This window comes from Cloeon dipterum, chromosome 3 (assembly GCF_949628265.1).
Source record: "Cloeon dipterum chromosome 3, ieCloDipt1.1, whole genome shotgun sequence".
Taxonomy (NCBI): domain Eukaryota; kingdom Metazoa; phylum Arthropoda; class Insecta; order Ephemeroptera; family Baetidae; genus Cloeon; species Cloeon dipterum.
This window is the reverse complement of record NC_088788.1, coordinates 7,232,974-7,248,941: the sequence shown is the minus strand read 5'-3', so window position 1 is coordinate 7,248,941 and position 15,968 is coordinate 7,232,974. Positions and strand designations below refer to the sequence as shown.

The following is a 15,968-nucleotide window of genomic DNA, read 5'->3' as shown; positions in this document are numbered from 1 at the left end:
GGTTACTATCGCCGCGCGTTCTGATAAGGCAGGCGTCCGACGGCGGTCGGTCACGCGGACGCGTTGTTTTACCTACCTGGTAGCAAGGGGTCCAGCTTTTGGCCGAGTCGATCAGTTCGAACTGCTGCTCGACGCCTCGGATCTGGTCCGCCGCCGTCGCGGCCGCCGCGTCTTCATCCATCATCGTGTCCGCGGTCTCGCCACCATTAAGGGCACCGCAGAGGCGCGCAGCACACGTCTTGCCAATGGTCGCTGTCGGGGAAAAAAGGCCGACTCCTTCCTTCCTCGCGGCGGCAGCGGCGGACACAACGCACGAACAATGAACGAAGGAAATTCTCCGATTATTCCCTGCTGAGACCGACGGGAGCGACGCGTGCTGCCACCTGCCGCCACACCTCTGCTGCGCTGCGAAAAAGCAATCGTACCAACATGAGAAATGGCGCGAATTCGGGATTTTAGCGATTCCCTCCACCCCCCCTTCAGAATTAATAGGCTTAAGTAGTGAAAATAAATTTCTGTAACGGTTTCGTTGCACTTACAAGGGGATTATCATGACATTTCTAGGTTAAGCAACCACAATGAATTATTAGGGAATATGATTAAGCTCAATTGGAGATATAAAAACCTAAAATTCTATAATTATGCGAATTATTTTTGGGCGACACGCGGCATGGTGAAGTAGTTGATTTTATTTTGATTTTCTGTATTTTTAATTTATTTTAAACAGTTAGTTATTTTTATTTTGGTATATTGAGTGACATGAGAAGCTCTGACAATGTTGGCAGCAATAAATAATAAACAGAGAGGGATTCATGAGCAGTTTTAAGGTTCACACGTGCGATGTCCTTGCTAATGTGCTATCAGAAAAATTCCCTTTTAGACCGGTTTGTTTACGGATTTGAGGTTTGTCCATTCATAAGAAAAAATTAACGCCCTTTTCCAAACCCTGCCAAATCAGGATTTTCAACCAATCTTCTTCAATCATGGTAAATATATTAAATTTATCCAAGTCGCAAGGAAATTCTTTAGTTTATCAAAGGTGTATATTTCGAGTGAGAAAATGAGAAACCGATCGGAGTTCATTTTTTACTTTCCAGTAAATTCCCTGTTTTTTAGACTTTTACCAGGAAAATAACTAAAAGCACGTTAATGGTTTAAAATAATTTATCTAAATTTTCGTACCTGTAATTATTTCTCGATTTATTTATTTATTTCAATCGGCTGATTTTAAAATTTCCATTTTAAATAGTCATTTTTGGAAACATCAAATAATCAGGAAAACAATTTCGATTGACATACAAATGTTAGGAATTTTTATAAGCTTTAAGAATCCGTGGAATTTATTGATTTTATGAATATTTTTGCCCTCGACTAAGCGCTAAATTGTCAACGAGAAAAATTCCATCCTCGAAGCCAAGGCAAAAAATAATTAAAAAATATCCTAAGAATTTTCCTGCTTGCGTTTTAACATATTTTACGACGCGTCCACATTTTAAACATTTTTTCTCTTTGATTTCAGGCTCCAACCAATGTGAAATATTGTATGTTTTGTCGCCCCATCGAAAGAAATGAACAAAAACAAAATTTGATGGAACTAAATCCTGTTGAGGACTGCGTCAAATACGACACAGAAACAGAAGAACTTGATAAAGTGAGGAATGGGTTGAGAGAAAAGACTGGAAAGATCCTGGAGATGAGGAGTCGCATGCAGAAAGAACTTATGCTGAAAATGATAGATCGCGTGCTGGACGCCTCAAAATCTTTAAATCTTCCGGAAGACTACGCTGCTCTGAGCCTTAGCAGTGAACCTAAGGAAACGCCGGAAAATACTAGCCCCAAGGCCAGCGATATTTTAAAGATTTTGTGAGTTTTTAACAATTTTTAATAAATCACATTTATTAAATATCTTAAACTACAGGGAAAAATCGGAATTTCTCTCCAAAGTTGCTGGCCCGTCTGCATATGTTGTTCAAGAAGAATGCAAAGAACTCATCAGGGAAATAGCAGCAGCTATTAATATCTTGGAGTGCATGGTAATTTTTTTTACAATTCAATTCTTAAAGGGAAGTGACTAAAATTTGTCTAAATTTGTTATATCAAAAACGATTTTTAAAAAAGACTCCCTGAAGAGAAAAATCAATCAAAGGGGCAATATCTTACCTTCCAAATAATTTTAGATATATTTTTCTAGTTTGCTACTGAGGCCAGTTATGTCTAAAAAATATTTAAAACTTGATAATTACTCTTCGAGAGAGTGAAATTGCCAAATTTTTAATATTTTATACATTAATCTATTTTACTCACTGATAATATAAAATTGTATTAATTTCACAAGTACAAAAATTGATTTGTCTCGTTATGAAAAGTCTCTAAAATAAATTTCTTCCCAATTCGAAAAAAAATACGAATTTTCATATTAAATGTAGAAATTTGCTACGGCTAGACTGAAAAACCAACTTTGATGTTTGATTAAAAAATTTATATCGGTCATTTTGTTCATTCACGCATCACATATATTATAATTAATTGCGATGTAAAAAATTCATGTTAAATTTAAAAAAAAAATCCAGGAGATCGAGAGAGTGAAAAAATCCAAAATAAAACCTAAATTGCTATTTACAGTACAAATTCACTGAGCGGGTGAACGACGAAGGTGGCAAAGCAGTTGCTGGACCTATCAACTCTAATGATATGCATGAAGATTGAGGATTTAAAATAATAGTCGCTTAGATATTTAGTATTCGTTTTCACTTCCAGATTTATAGTTTTCCATGAAAGACGTTCCAATGTATTGATTAAAAATGCCTCAACGGACGCATCAGCGTGTGCTGCTGAAAAAATTTGATAAGAAATAAGTGTATGATACCTAAAACTGAAAATAAATTTGATGCTAAGTGTACAAATGTACCATAAAGATTGTGTTTTCCTTCAAATTTGTGCTAAATTAGAACGAAAATCCCATTTTACAATTTATTATTGAACCGCGCCAATGGTCCGAGCTTGAAGCAGTAGCGATTTCAGTTGCTAGATGGCGCAATTAGAATATTCGCCACCTTTTTCGACCTACCTCACGTGGGATTCAGTTGACAGGTGAATTTAATAATGGCGGGATCGCACTTAGAAAAGATGGAAAATTTCGAAGAGATCGGACGCGAAGAGCAATTAATGCGGCTAGAGCAGCTTAAGGCCCGCCAAGAAAAAAGATAGCGAAAAGATATCCGAAAGATATCCGTTTCGGATAGTCGGATATCCGTAATGGATATCCGAAGGATATGCTTTCGGATATACGGACGCCTGTACATTTGGATATCCTTCGGTATAACTGTCCTAAATTTGTCGGATTTTGGATAGTCTAATTTTTGGGCCACACTGGCATGAAATTGAATACCCATCTAAAACAGATCTAAAAAAAATTAAGAAGTGACGAAAAGATATCCGCTAACGGATACAATTCGGATATCCGTAATGGATATCCGGCGGATATCTTTTGGATATACCGAGACCTGTACACCAGGATATCCTTCTCGGTATGACTGTCCATAAACTGTCCAATTTTGGACAGGCGATATTTCTGGGCAAATTTGTAAAATTTTGGGAAAAATATGGTTTACTGTAAATTAAAATTTTTTATAGTTTTTATTTTAATTTTATTTGAGTAAAAACTTACATATTGGCTTTTACAAGAATGTTGAATTTGATGGTGGTCAATGGAATGGCGGTCGTTATCAGGGTCGTGGCCTTCATTGGGACGGAAATAGTCGTCATCCAAAGAGGGAAGGTGATGCAAATGAGGTGGAGGATTGACCAGGCAGCAGATGACTCGATAATTCCCAATTTTAGAGAGAACTTCCTCGTCCGAGTCACTCAGAATGTTCTGGAGCTATTTGGCACACCTGAAACAAAATTTGAGCGTTATCAGTAATAGTTAAGCTGTTTTGGGGAACAGCATTAAATGGGTCCTGTTTATAGGATATTTGGTAGTAAATAAAATTAAATTTAAAGTAAGCAGTTCAAAATCAAAATACACATTTCATTTTTATTTAAGTTTGAGTGTTTTTTGGGAGACTTTAGATTTTGAAAAATATTGCAAGCATTAATTTTAAAAATTGAAGAAAAACATTTTATCTTGACAGATTCTACAATAAATATTTTGCTTGTCAATGTAGAAATCTAATGAGCAAACTTAATTCAAAAATTAGATTCAAAACGTTGCATTCTTTAACTTTAAAAATGTCATGTACACCCTACTTTGAATATTTAATGAACAATTTTCTAGGCAATTCTTGCTTACAATATAAAAAAACTTTGGATATACCATGGCCCCTTGTATGTGTTTGTGAAAGATTAAAAAATATAAGTTGACAAAGAAAAGCTACAAAATTAAGAATGTTATAATTTTCTTCTTCTCTCATCTTCGATTTATATTATTTAAAGCCTGATATGAGGGTTCCCTCAATGGCGGCGCACTTCTATCGTATTCATTCCACTTTTTCTTATTTTTGTCTGCTTCTTGCGCAACTCCTCGGTCTTTACGGTGTCAGCTGCCTTGGGCTCCTGAGCAGCCTCCTTGCCCTTCTCTTCGCTCTCATCCTTGGCGGGGTTGACAGCCTCCTCTTCCACCTTTGCCTTTGGCTCAGGCTTGGTGACGGCGACGACGAAAGCTGCATAGTGGGCTCTTCCACAGGCTTAAACAGTGCGTCTGGCCTGACAGGAGCGACCTCAGGCGCGGCAGCGTCCTCTTCCTCCTCTTCCTTCTTTTCCTCGAGTTTGGGCTCGGCATGTGGCTCTGACGCCTCTTTGTTGACGGGGGCAGATGTCAACTCTATGACCTCAGCCTTCTTGGATTCCACCCCAATTGTCTCCTCAGCCTTCTCTTCCGCGTTTTCGGCGGTGGCAGTGACTGCGACGAGGGTCGCGGGCTGCACGGTCACCCCTGCCAGCCTCCTTGGTCTCCTCAGGCCTTTTCTCGGCGTCATCGTCCTGCATGGGGGCCTCCTCAAGTCCTTCTTGACCTCTCCAGCGGCGGCCACCGTCTACTGGGTTGCCTCCTGCTCTTCCTTAGCGACAGCCTTTTGTCCTTGCGTGAGGAGCTTATGGAGCAGAAGCTGAACCTTTCCTTTTAAGGCTTATTTAAGGGGCTGGACGAGGAGGCCTTCCTCCTAGGTGCTCCTCCACGGGAACGGCCTCTCCACCCTCTTGGCATTGACCACTGGAGCTGCACCCTTCTCTACATCACCATTGTCTTTCAGTTATCCTGGACGTGTCTGTTGTGGGGCGTGGTGCTATTCAGCGCTTGGTTCTCTTTGTTGTCCACGATCTTCTCGACCAGCTCAGTGCTATCGATGGCCATCTCACCCTTCTTTGGTTTGGACGTGATGTCTACGGAAAGTTTGCTCTGTCCCATATCCCATACCCATGGTTAGTGCTGCTGCTTCTCGCTTTCGCGAATCTCTAATAACTATCTGTCTGCCGACCACTCTTGCTTCTTAATTTGCCACTCAGTGGTTGTCTGTTTGTGCTTTTATTGGCAAAGGTCAAGTTTAAACTACCCTGGATTAAACTGATTGGCTAAAATTGGAACACTCCTAAATGGGCAGCATTTAATTTTCTTAATTCCAATATAATTGTAATAATTTTCAAATTCTTATTGGTCAGCAACAGCAAGTATTATAATGAATACTAAAAAATCTCAACTTAGTTTGTCAAGAAAAGCAACGCGCATTATTAAACAATAATTAGTGAACAATCCTTTTCAATGCAGTCAACTCTCACAAAATTTAATGTTCCAAATAAATAAAATTACCATAATTAAGAGTTCCAAATAAATAAAATTACCATAATTAAGAGGCTGCATAGTCCATTTCAACATTCCAGAGGCCAAACACTCATCAAAATCCACTAAAGCAGCCACATTCCTGCAAAAAATAATGATCCTTAGAAAAATTCCACCTCTTGAAACGAGAAAACATTAACTACAAAGTACACTACATGCGTATACATTTTAAAAAAAATATGAAAGTCAAATAAAACCGATAAAAATATGAGGAATTAGGCATTAATACATAAATTAACTCTAATGAGCAAAAATAATGTACAAGTAATTTTAGAGAGGAGATGCAACAGCAACGAATGATATTTATTAGAAAATTCCATCACCCTTTAAAATACCTGAAAAAGTTTATTAAAAACACAGAAATTGATTTTGGAAAACTCTCCGACCAACGACCATCTGACTGATAGACTAGCGACTAGCCTGCTATCGACTCAATGGAAAGTTTACAAAAATGTGGACAATTTTTTCTACTCCTATTTTTAAAAAAATATTTTATTAAGTTCATAAGATTATGGAATTAACGGGTTTAGAAATTAATTATGTAGCTTGTTTTATTTTTACCTGATATTTCTCTTCTTGTAAGACTTTCCCGAGGAAGACTCACTCGCTGTTTTTTCGTATCAAACTCCTAGGAGAACTGAAAGAAAAAACGGAAAAAACGAGCAATCAGCAACAGTTAGGCAACAGAAAACAAAGAAGGACTACGGGTAAAACTTAAAACGACCAAAGAAATAATTATAATTATGTCTAGTTAAGACAGCAAAAATGATTTTAAGTTAAAGGCGAAGCAGGGTGATAGTAAGGTGTACTGTGATTGTTTTCATAAATACATAAACGACTAAAATAATAATGCAAAAATAGATTAACTGTTATTAGATAAATCACATGCATAAATTTACTTATTTGCTATGTATGTATGTACTTTTTAAATTTATTGAGACTTTGCGGAGCAATATGATACATAACTTGCATTAATTATATGTATATATATTACATAAATACATGGGGGGAGTTAGGCGGACGCAAAATCGGCTGCAAAGGGCTCTACGCAAGTACAAACATATTACAATATTACGCACGCGCGGCACGCATTATTATTCATACATATGTACATAATAATTCATTTAAAAATATTGCCATAAGCAATATCATTCAAATTTCCATGTGTTAATTATTATGTAGTGTACATAATTGCTTAGTATTACAACAGAATTGTCTTAAGAAAAGGCAGAAAAGCTATGCGAATGCACAATAAAACACTATGCATGTAATATTACACGATTATTAATGAAATTAATACACACTTACATGTCCGATGGGTAGAAATGTACTCCAGAGACACTCCATAAATTTGCATCGAGTCAACTCCATTTTAAATTCGATGAACGCGAACCGGCACCACACAAAACACTATTCAATTACGAAGTCTGTTGTCCAATGGATGCAGAATGCGAGCGAATGCATACGCACTCTGCTGCTGCGAGTGCCTTAGTCGTCTGCGCTGGTGCGCTGTTGCCATTTCACACTGTGCGCTTGTGGATTGGAATGAAGTGAAGCCAGCCTGCGCGCGAAGCTGGCAACTCTGATTGAGCGGGCGTGTATGCGTTGTGTGCGGTTTGGTGCGGTTGCAGAACGAAAAATAATGCATCTCATCCGCACGCGTTTCATGCGGAGCATGACTTTGAATTAAACGCGCTTTTGCGGCATGTAGCTCTGAATGAGTCGCGTGCGCTAATCTTAAAGTTCTCCTTACTTTTTTCTTCTCATTTCATACGAGTAGAAATATTATTTAAAATTATAGGAAACACGATAGTTGAGATTATTATATAAAATATATTAGCAAGAGGACAAAAAGGCAATCTTCGTCAATTCAAAATGAAATTATGTAAATAATATAATTATATTTTCTTAGATTTTTAAAAAAAATATTTAATTATTTAAAATGCATGCGAAAGCCGTGTACTTGAAATTTTATTTTTCATTTCAAATTCTTAATTTTAAAAAGTTTGTACTTTTGCTGAAAAAAATAAGGGAATAACGTGTCATAATTTTTTTTATAAAATTTTTCTAAGTTCATCGTCCGCTATTGGATATCCGATGGATATCCATCAGATAACCAATTTGAGATACAAATATTTTTGATTAAAAATACTAAAAATGACGAAATAAAGCATTTTTAATTTTGTGCAAAATGTTATCCAAAATTAGTCACAATTTGGACTTGTCCGCCATTGGATATCCGATTGATATCCATCAGATATCCAATTTGGGATACAAATATTTTTGGTTAAAAATACCAAATGACGGAAAAAGAGCATTTTTAATGTTGTGCAAAATGCTATCCAAAAATGGTCAAAATTTGGATGACGAGAATCCGTCACTTGTCTTTCGAGGATATCCAAAAGATATGCAAAATCCTATCCGAATTGGATAAACGCGTTTTAAAGGGTGATCCGACAATTTGTCAGCATTGGGGGTTGAAGGGAGTTAAAATGTAGGTCATCAGGAAACCTAAATCAACTCTAACTCAAACTTTGAAATTTTGGACAGTTATCCGCGGATATCCGATTTCTTGGCGGGGGGTGTAGTGACTCTGCTGCGAGAACTACACCTGCTTGATGACGGTCCTTTTTGCGCCCAACAAGTTTTGCAGAACTCATAGATGTCTTTTTTTCGCAGGTGTTGCTGTTGATACTGACGATAGCGATTGCGACTTTCGCGAGCCCGCAGCGCAAATGAGAGATTTTGAAAAGGAAGAAGAGGAAGAAAAGGATGCCCGTGATTGTTCCGGCGAGGCACAGCAGTCTTCAACAATTGAGTTAGTTTTTGATGATGGATAATTTCTAACCAGAAAAATTAAATTTATTCAAATTCAGAGACGAATTGCCTGATCCTGATGCCATCAGACATGCGGGTTGAAAATCATTCCCGCAAGAAAAGCTAAAGGGTAAATTAAAATAATTAAATATAATATTAGGTATTATTTTAAAATTTTACTCTACAGGACATGGTTCCCTCCAGTTTACTGGTTGAAATCAGTAAAAAATTAAATCTCCAATGCATGCATCGCTCAGCAGCCGTATGGGCTAGGAAAGACACGAAGCCGAACGAAGAAAAATACACACACTGTACAGATTTTAATATACATTTTAGGTGATGGTAAGGAATTCTTTTTGGTCGCGGGGTAATAGTTGTACGGTTGGTTTATAATTAAATAAAGATTTTTTGGTAAGGATATGTTCTCTTTAGTCGCGGGTTAAATTATACGGTTGGCTAAAATAATTAAATAAAGAATTTTAATGAAAGAACCGTTGTTTTTAATTGAAAAATTGGCTTTTCCTCATCATGTTGGCGCCAAATTCTTCGAATATAGGATTGATAATGAATTTCCCCGCAAAATCCTCTAACACAAACATAGATTAGGTCCTAAAGATCATGTATAGTTAAAAAATCAATAGCCAGCACTGTCAAATTTCGAGAAATCGGCCTCCAATTTAGCATTGTTTTATTATGGAGAGTTCTTAAAGGAATTGTCCAATCGCAATTTTTACTGAAATTCCGCATTTCCCTAAAAAAGACACTAGCTGTGAGATAGATCTCGATGAGAGGATTCCAAATCATGTGAGAAAACATAGTCTAGCACTGAAAATTTCGGAGAAAATTGGCAAAAACAATCTGATATATAAGGCCAGCGCTGCCGGCAAACAGAGGGGGGCGTTCACGTCACGCTGTCGCTTCTGGTTGTAATACAGAAGGTGGCCGGCGCGCAACTCAAGTATAATTTTAATTACGTTTTCATAATCAGAAAAATTTGAAATCTTCGCTCATGGTAAACAATGAATCTGTCCTTGAAAATCAATAAAAATTTCTTTGTATTTAACGCAGTCTCTATGATAGCCATAAGGGTCTTAGTTTGCCTCTGAAAATTATAGAAATCATTAAAATTTAAATAATATTTTTTCTGAGATAATTCTTGAATAAATGAACTTAATTTTGGCTATTTTTATTTTTCCCAAAATTTTTTTAAAGGTTCTTTACCGGCCAACTAAAATTTTCAGACGAATTGTTTTTCGAAAATTGTAAATTTTAGAAAATTTTGCGAGTTGGGAAAAAACTGGAAATTTAATCAGCTTTCTGAATTTAGGCAGTTTTTGACGCTACTATCAAATGGTGAATTTTAATTAGGTCAAACACAGACCCCTTTTGAAAATCTGCAATTTTTGAAAAAATAAAAAATAAATTTCCAGACCCGAAAGTACCACTTTTTATCTTCTTTTTCTTTATTTTCGTAATTTTTCTCACCCCGGAAGCATTCAATTTCCTTTGCTAAATAAGAGGGTGTAAGAAGTAAAATTTGAAAAATTTAGGGAACCCTTGGTCAGAAGGACATGGAAAAAATAGGTCGGTTTGGGTTAACTTTACATAAAATTTCGTTTTTTTAATAAAAAAATTCACTTACATTATACTTTCATTAAATGTTAAATAAACAGCATCAAAGGTAAAAAATGCATTATTTGTTTCAATAAACGTATACAAGGGGCGGGAAGAACTGGAAAGAACGACGCGCGAATTTTTTGTGATTGCAGCAATAGATGGCGCTGGGATGAAAAAATGCTGCCCTGCCTGGCCTGCCTCAAGCAGGAATCCATTGGTGCGTTCGCTTCTCAAACAAACACACGCGTGTCACGCGTTTCACAGCTCTCAAGCGTAAACGAAGACTGTCAAAATTTTGGCCACAGAAGAACGGTCTTTTCGGAACGCCAATCAAGCTGAAAAAGCTTCGAAACATGGTGAGAACAAATAATATATTTCCGGAGATACGAAATAGATGCGAGAAATGTTGCCACGCCATGTCTGTCCTCGCAAAACTTGGATCTAAATATTTAATATTTGTCGTTATTCCAGTCTTCAGAGAAAAAACCACTCCCACCGAGAAATGAAGACTTCTTCATCGAATGGAGCAGCTTGGACGAGCACCCTGTGTGTGACAAAAACGGGTACATGTGCCAGGCGTGCAAAGAACAAGAGCAGTATGAGGAACTTAAACAACTCGAAAAGCAGCTGATGGAAGAAGAGGATTTCGAGGAGATTACTAAGGAATTTTCTTCTATGAACGTTCATCAGAAAAATTTGAAATCTTCGCTCATGGTAAACAATGAAACTGTCCTTGAAAATCAATAAAAATTTCTTTGTATTCAACGCAGTCTCTATGATAGCCATAAGGGTCTCTGAGTTAGCCTCTGAAAATTATAGAAATTATTAAAATTTAAATAATATTTTTTCTGATAGAAGCAGCTGATGGAAGAAGAGGATTGCGAGGAGATTACTAAGGAATTTTCTTCTATGAACGTTCATGCTCAAAAGGAAGCGGAGGCACCAGATAATGCTTCTCAGGAAGGAATAAGGAACAGGAACCTGAAAACTTTGGGCTACAGGTAAATATTTGCCGCTTAATTTCGTCCTGAATTATTAATTAAAATGGAACTATTTCAGAGATAGATCTCCTACAGGTAGAACTAAACAGGCAATCGTGAAACACAAGAAAATACTAAAAAGCAAACGCTATTCTGCAAAGGTACAGTCAAATACAAAAAATTGTAAACAAATTAGTTTACTCGAGAAATGATTTCAGGCGGGAGGTTTATTTAAGAACTTAAAAAGGACAAGACATGATTCTGCCATTACTCGTAAGTTTAAACTTTAAATTTAAAAATTGTACTCGAGCCAATTCTCTACTTCCAGTCAATGAGGAAATTTTCACGAAAGCTTGGTACAAAGCGAAGAATCTTATCTGACGCTGTCGACAAAATGGATCTTCACTAGCCTCCAATAGAGATGAGATTATGAATTGGAACTCAAATAAAATATTAAATCCCAATCAAGACTGAATTAATTCACAAAGTGCATTGCCTATTAAAATGTTTTTTACTATTTTCCGCAAATTCCAAGAAAAAAATGGCCATCAAAGCCTGCGGTTTCGAATAGTTGATATGCAACAATTGATGAAATTCAATTAGCAAATTTGTGCTACATATAATTAAAAGACAATGAATTTCCCTGCCAAATCCACACATACAGATGAGGTCCAAAAGGAACATTTACAGTTAAAAAAAATACAAAGTTAATTAACATACACTGTAAATTTTCGAGGAAATTGACCAGTTGCACAGGTCATAATGGTTATTAGTGCGAAATTATAGCTTCTCTTTTTCTTCGTGAAAGCATTGAATGCCGAAAGAGTAATTTTTGAGCTTGGGAGTAAACTACTAAACTGACAATGAGCAAAGCAGATGAGGCAGCTCGCTTGGCCATCTAGCGACTACCTCTCAAAAGAGCGATCGCGAGGGCATAGACTAGAGCTCTGCACGGGTGGACTTTTTTTTCATCCGCACCCACCCACGGAATTCTAAATTTGAACCCGCACCCGCGGTGAGGTTCGTTCCGAAAACCCGCACCCGCGGGTTTTTAAACCGCAAACTTCATGTTATAAAATTTTCAATCCACCTCATTCAGAGCAACACGCCGCAAGAGCGTGTTTAATTCAAAGTCATGCACCGCGCATGAAACGCGTGCGGGTGAGATACAATATTTTTTTTCTCTATGCAATCACACACAACGCATTCACACCCGCTCAGTCAGAGTTGCCAGCTTCGCGCGCAGGCTGGATTCACTACTTCATTCCATTCCAATCCACAAGCGCACAGTGTGAATTGGCAACAGCGCACGGCCACGGCACTCGCACTACTCGCAGCAGCAGAGTGCGTTTCACGCATTCTGTATCCATCGGACAACAGAAGAGTCGCAAGAAATCTAATAAATTTTTGTGCGCTGCCGGTTCGCGTTCGCACTCATCGGATTTTACTGTAAAGTTGGTTCGATGCAAATTTATGGAGTGTCTGCAGTACATTTTTCCCCTTCGGACATGTAGATGTAAGTGAGTATTAATTACATACATTAATAATCGTGTATGTACATATGTACATAGATACAATATAGTATTTTATTGTGCATTCGCATAGCTTTTCTTATTGTTAGACAATTATGTATGTTGTAATACTATGCATTTACATAAAATCCATGCATAGACATACATATATGGCAGACTCACCATTTTCGCCCAACTCACACTTCTCGCTAGGATAGGGATTAACATTGAATCTTCCCATCAGAGCGAGAAGTGTGAGTGAGCGGAAAGTGTGAGTCTCCCATACATGCACTTAAATACATATATTTATGTTAACTTAACTTGCAAAAATTATATGATGTATTGCTTCGCAAAGCATCAATGAATTTAAAAAGTCCCTAGCAAATGAGTAAATTTATGTATGTGATGTATCTAATAACAGTTATCTATTTTTGCATAATTATTTTATTCGTTTATGTATGTATGAAAAATCAAATCGTCCTTGTCCCGGCAAAATTGCGCAACGCTCAACAAACTTTCAAATTTTCATTGTCGAATGGATTGTTGACCTTTTCTTTCAACAAGGAAATTCGCGTTTGGTTGTTTAAAGTTACGCAATTTTGCCGGGACCAGGACGAAATCATTTTTGCTATCTTAACTTGACTATTAATTCTTTGGTCGTTCTAAATGTAGTTCTTTTCTTTTGCCAAACTGTTGCTGATTGCTCGTTTATTCTTTCAGTTCTCCTATGAGTTTGATACGAAATACTTGCAAGGGAAGTTTCGCGCGTTAATCTTCCTCGGGAAAGTCTAACAAGAGAAAATCAGGTAAAAATAAATCAAGCTACATAATTAATTTAAAACCTCGTTTAATCCTTTATATTTTGAACTTATTCGGATTTTTTTAAAATAGAAAAAAATGTACAAATTTTTGTAAACTTTCCAAACTTTCACCTCTGGGGGCGGATCACGGCAACGCAACCTTGAGAAAAAAATGGCAACGCTAGGCATAAGGCCAGCATTGTCCAGCGTTTCAAGGTCGAGCTAAAATTCCATGCCGTAATCCACCTAGGGACTGGGTCAGAGAGCTGCCACTCTTTGGGCCGAACTCGTTCCCGCTAAGAGCTTCCCGACCCAACCGTTGGTGTCGCGTCGGTCGCTTTAAAACAGGTCTTATGGCCGCCATATATGGTGTTTTGTGGGCGTAACTTTGTGACGTCTTAAAGTCACGCCCCCCAAAACACCGCACTGGACTGGGTAGTATCATAGTGATTTCGCGTCAATCTAACTGACATCACGAATTCAGCCTCCAGAATATTTGATCTGTTTTAAGCCACAGTGCAAGCAAACCAACAAGAAATGGTAAAGTTAAATTAATTAAGAATTTAACTCCGTAGTTTATTGGGATCTAAACTTAGACAGCAGACGGCTGATTACGGCAAGGAATTTAAGCTCGACCTATAGACACACACTCTGCTATGCTTGTCTTATACCCAGCGATGCCATTTTCTGTCAAGGTCGAGCTAAAATTCCGTGCCTCGAATCCGCCCCAGTGCGTATTTTTATCGGACCTCAAATATATTATTATTTCCAATGTACACGCTTATTCTAATTTTTTTGCAGAGTTTGGACATTACTCGAGAGAAAAACGCAAAAGCTGAAGTTGGTCAAGATGGAGATCTACTACTTCGAGAGTACGTGAGCGAAAAGCATCCTTTTGCAGCGCAAAATATAGAATATCGCAAGCTAAGTGATGCGGAGGTCAACAACATTCAAGTGAAATTCAAAATCCAGCAATTGAGGGATGTTTTAACCATGATGCAACAATTGAATATTCCCATTTAAAATTTCTGAAGTTCATTTTAAACCGTGCTTATATATAGTGGAAAAAAACTATCAGCTACTGAAATTTGTATTTTGAACATCATTTGAAATTACAAAAAATAAAACTAGCTATTCGATAACATAAGTATTCTCATCTTTTTTCACAGTAAACACGTTTTATTCGCTTTCTCTAATTAATTGTAACTAGTTGAAAATATATAGCCTATCCATCATCTGCACCACAGTTTCATAGTCGAAGTGGACACTAGGAACTTGCTAAAAATTCAATTCCTGAGGTTCCTGAGGTGCAAATTACCAAAAATTAGAGAAAACATTAGCGACACACACGCCGTTTTAGAGGATGACGCTCAGAATCAACCAGCCACGATGCCTGAGAGGCCAGGGAGTTTGAGCGGATGCGCTGGCATCGAGAATTTTTTTTAAATTGCTATCAAGGTTATTGTACCAAAAAATAAAACTAATTTTTTTTTCAATTTTTTAATACCATTAAACCTAATATATTCAAAGCCTAAGTGGCCTAATTCGGCCGCCGAATATTTGCCACGCCCCCAGTAGACATCACGCCCCCTCAGTGAAGAAGCGGATCTACAAAATATGTCGAAATTGTCGTTCACATTGTGCAGGGTCCTGTGAGACAGACGACGCCGACTTGGTGTCAGCGACCTGTGCCCCTGTACCTGAACGAATTGATACCCCCTGCGTATGAATCGACCTTTGACACCTAGAGCAGCGGCTAGTGGGTGCGTTTTTATGCATTTATTTAGATCTCGCTTTGTGCGAACACGTTTTCGAGCTGCGCATTTCAATTTTCAATATCAATTCCATAATTTATATTTTGAATCTTAAATTCGTGCATAACCGTTGAAATCTGGCGTTCCAAGCAGGATCATGACCATTTTTCCTGTATGATACTGAAATCTTGCAGGTTAAGTCGAAGAAAAAACGTAAAAGGTCTTGGCTTGTAACTTTGAAAGTTTTGTTTACATACATATTATTATGTACACATGCTCACCTATGTCCAAAAACATTTGAGCAAAGTAGAATTATGAGTCGATATTGATTTTACATAAAATTTACATGATTTTCATCACGCTTGCTGCAGTGTTTGACATGGCGGACCGGACACACACCCTGCTGAGCTCCGATCTGGGCCGCCGTGGCGTGGCAACCAAAGGGCGACTACCCAGTGTCGGCAGTGTCCTCCACGGCCGGCTGCGAGCTGTACCTGGTACGACTAGAGCCTGAGAGCATTGGTTGCTGCTACCAAGGAAAGCGGCCGCGCATCTGCTGTTGTGGTCGACGTGCAGCCGAAGCCTTGTGGCCGCCTCCTTCTCCTACACCTGTGGGCCAAGGCCGCTTAGACGGCCGAGAGGTGCACAGTTGCGCG

The 15,968-nt window shown here is 37.9% G+C and overlaps 3 protein-coding genes and 2 long non-coding RNA genes across 6 annotated transcripts in view; 3 read left to right on the top strand and 2 right to left on the bottom strand.

Moving 5' to 3' along the window:
* The window catches only part of Ptp61F (Protein tyrosine phosphatase 61F), a 29,961-nt gene that overhangs the window by 6,784 nt on the left and 7,209 nt on the right, over positions 1-15,968 (bottom strand). For both annotated transcript variants that reach the window (XM_065483329.1, XM_065483328.1), the window contains exon 2: positions 77-405. In XM_065483329.1, coding sequence (XP_065339401.1) covers positions 77-184 — 108 coding nt within the window. In that variant the 5' untranslated portion in view covers positions 185-405. The remainder of the gene's footprint in view (positions 1-76; positions 406-15,968) is intronic.
* On the top strand, positions 401-2,908 carry LOC135939126 (uncharacterized). The gene is made up of 4 exons (XM_065483330.1): positions 401-986; positions 1,520-1,863; positions 1,919-2,033; positions 2,623-2,908. Exons 1-4 carry the CDS (start codon positions 984-986, stop codon positions 2,704-2,706), a joined length of 546 nt encoding a protein of 181 aa, XP_065339402.1. The 5' UTR covers positions 401-983; the 3' UTR covers positions 2,707-2,908.
* LOC135940901 (uncharacterized) lies at positions 3,192-8,420 on the bottom strand. The gene is made up of 4 exons (XR_010574927.1): positions 7,142-8,420; positions 6,395-6,470; positions 5,836-5,915; positions 3,192-3,893 (listed from the first exon to the last, which is right to left on the bottom strand). It is a non-coding gene; the product is annotated as an uncharacterized LOC135940901 (long non-coding RNA).
* On the top strand, positions 10,498-11,703 carry LOC135941556 (uncharacterized). The gene is made up of 6 exons (XM_065487175.1): positions 10,498-10,623; positions 10,739-10,981; positions 11,123-11,268; positions 11,327-11,408; positions 11,466-11,520; positions 11,576-11,703. Exons 1-6 carry the CDS (start codon positions 10,621-10,623, stop codon positions 11,626-11,628), a joined length of 582 nt encoding a protein of 193 aa, XP_065343247.1. The 5' UTR covers positions 10,498-10,620; the 3' UTR covers positions 11,629-11,703.
* LOC135940586 (uncharacterized) lies at positions 12,511-14,695 on the top strand. The gene is made up of 3 exons (XR_010574898.1): positions 12,511-12,763; positions 13,479-13,564; positions 14,360-14,695. It is a non-coding gene; the product is annotated as an uncharacterized LOC135940586 (long non-coding RNA).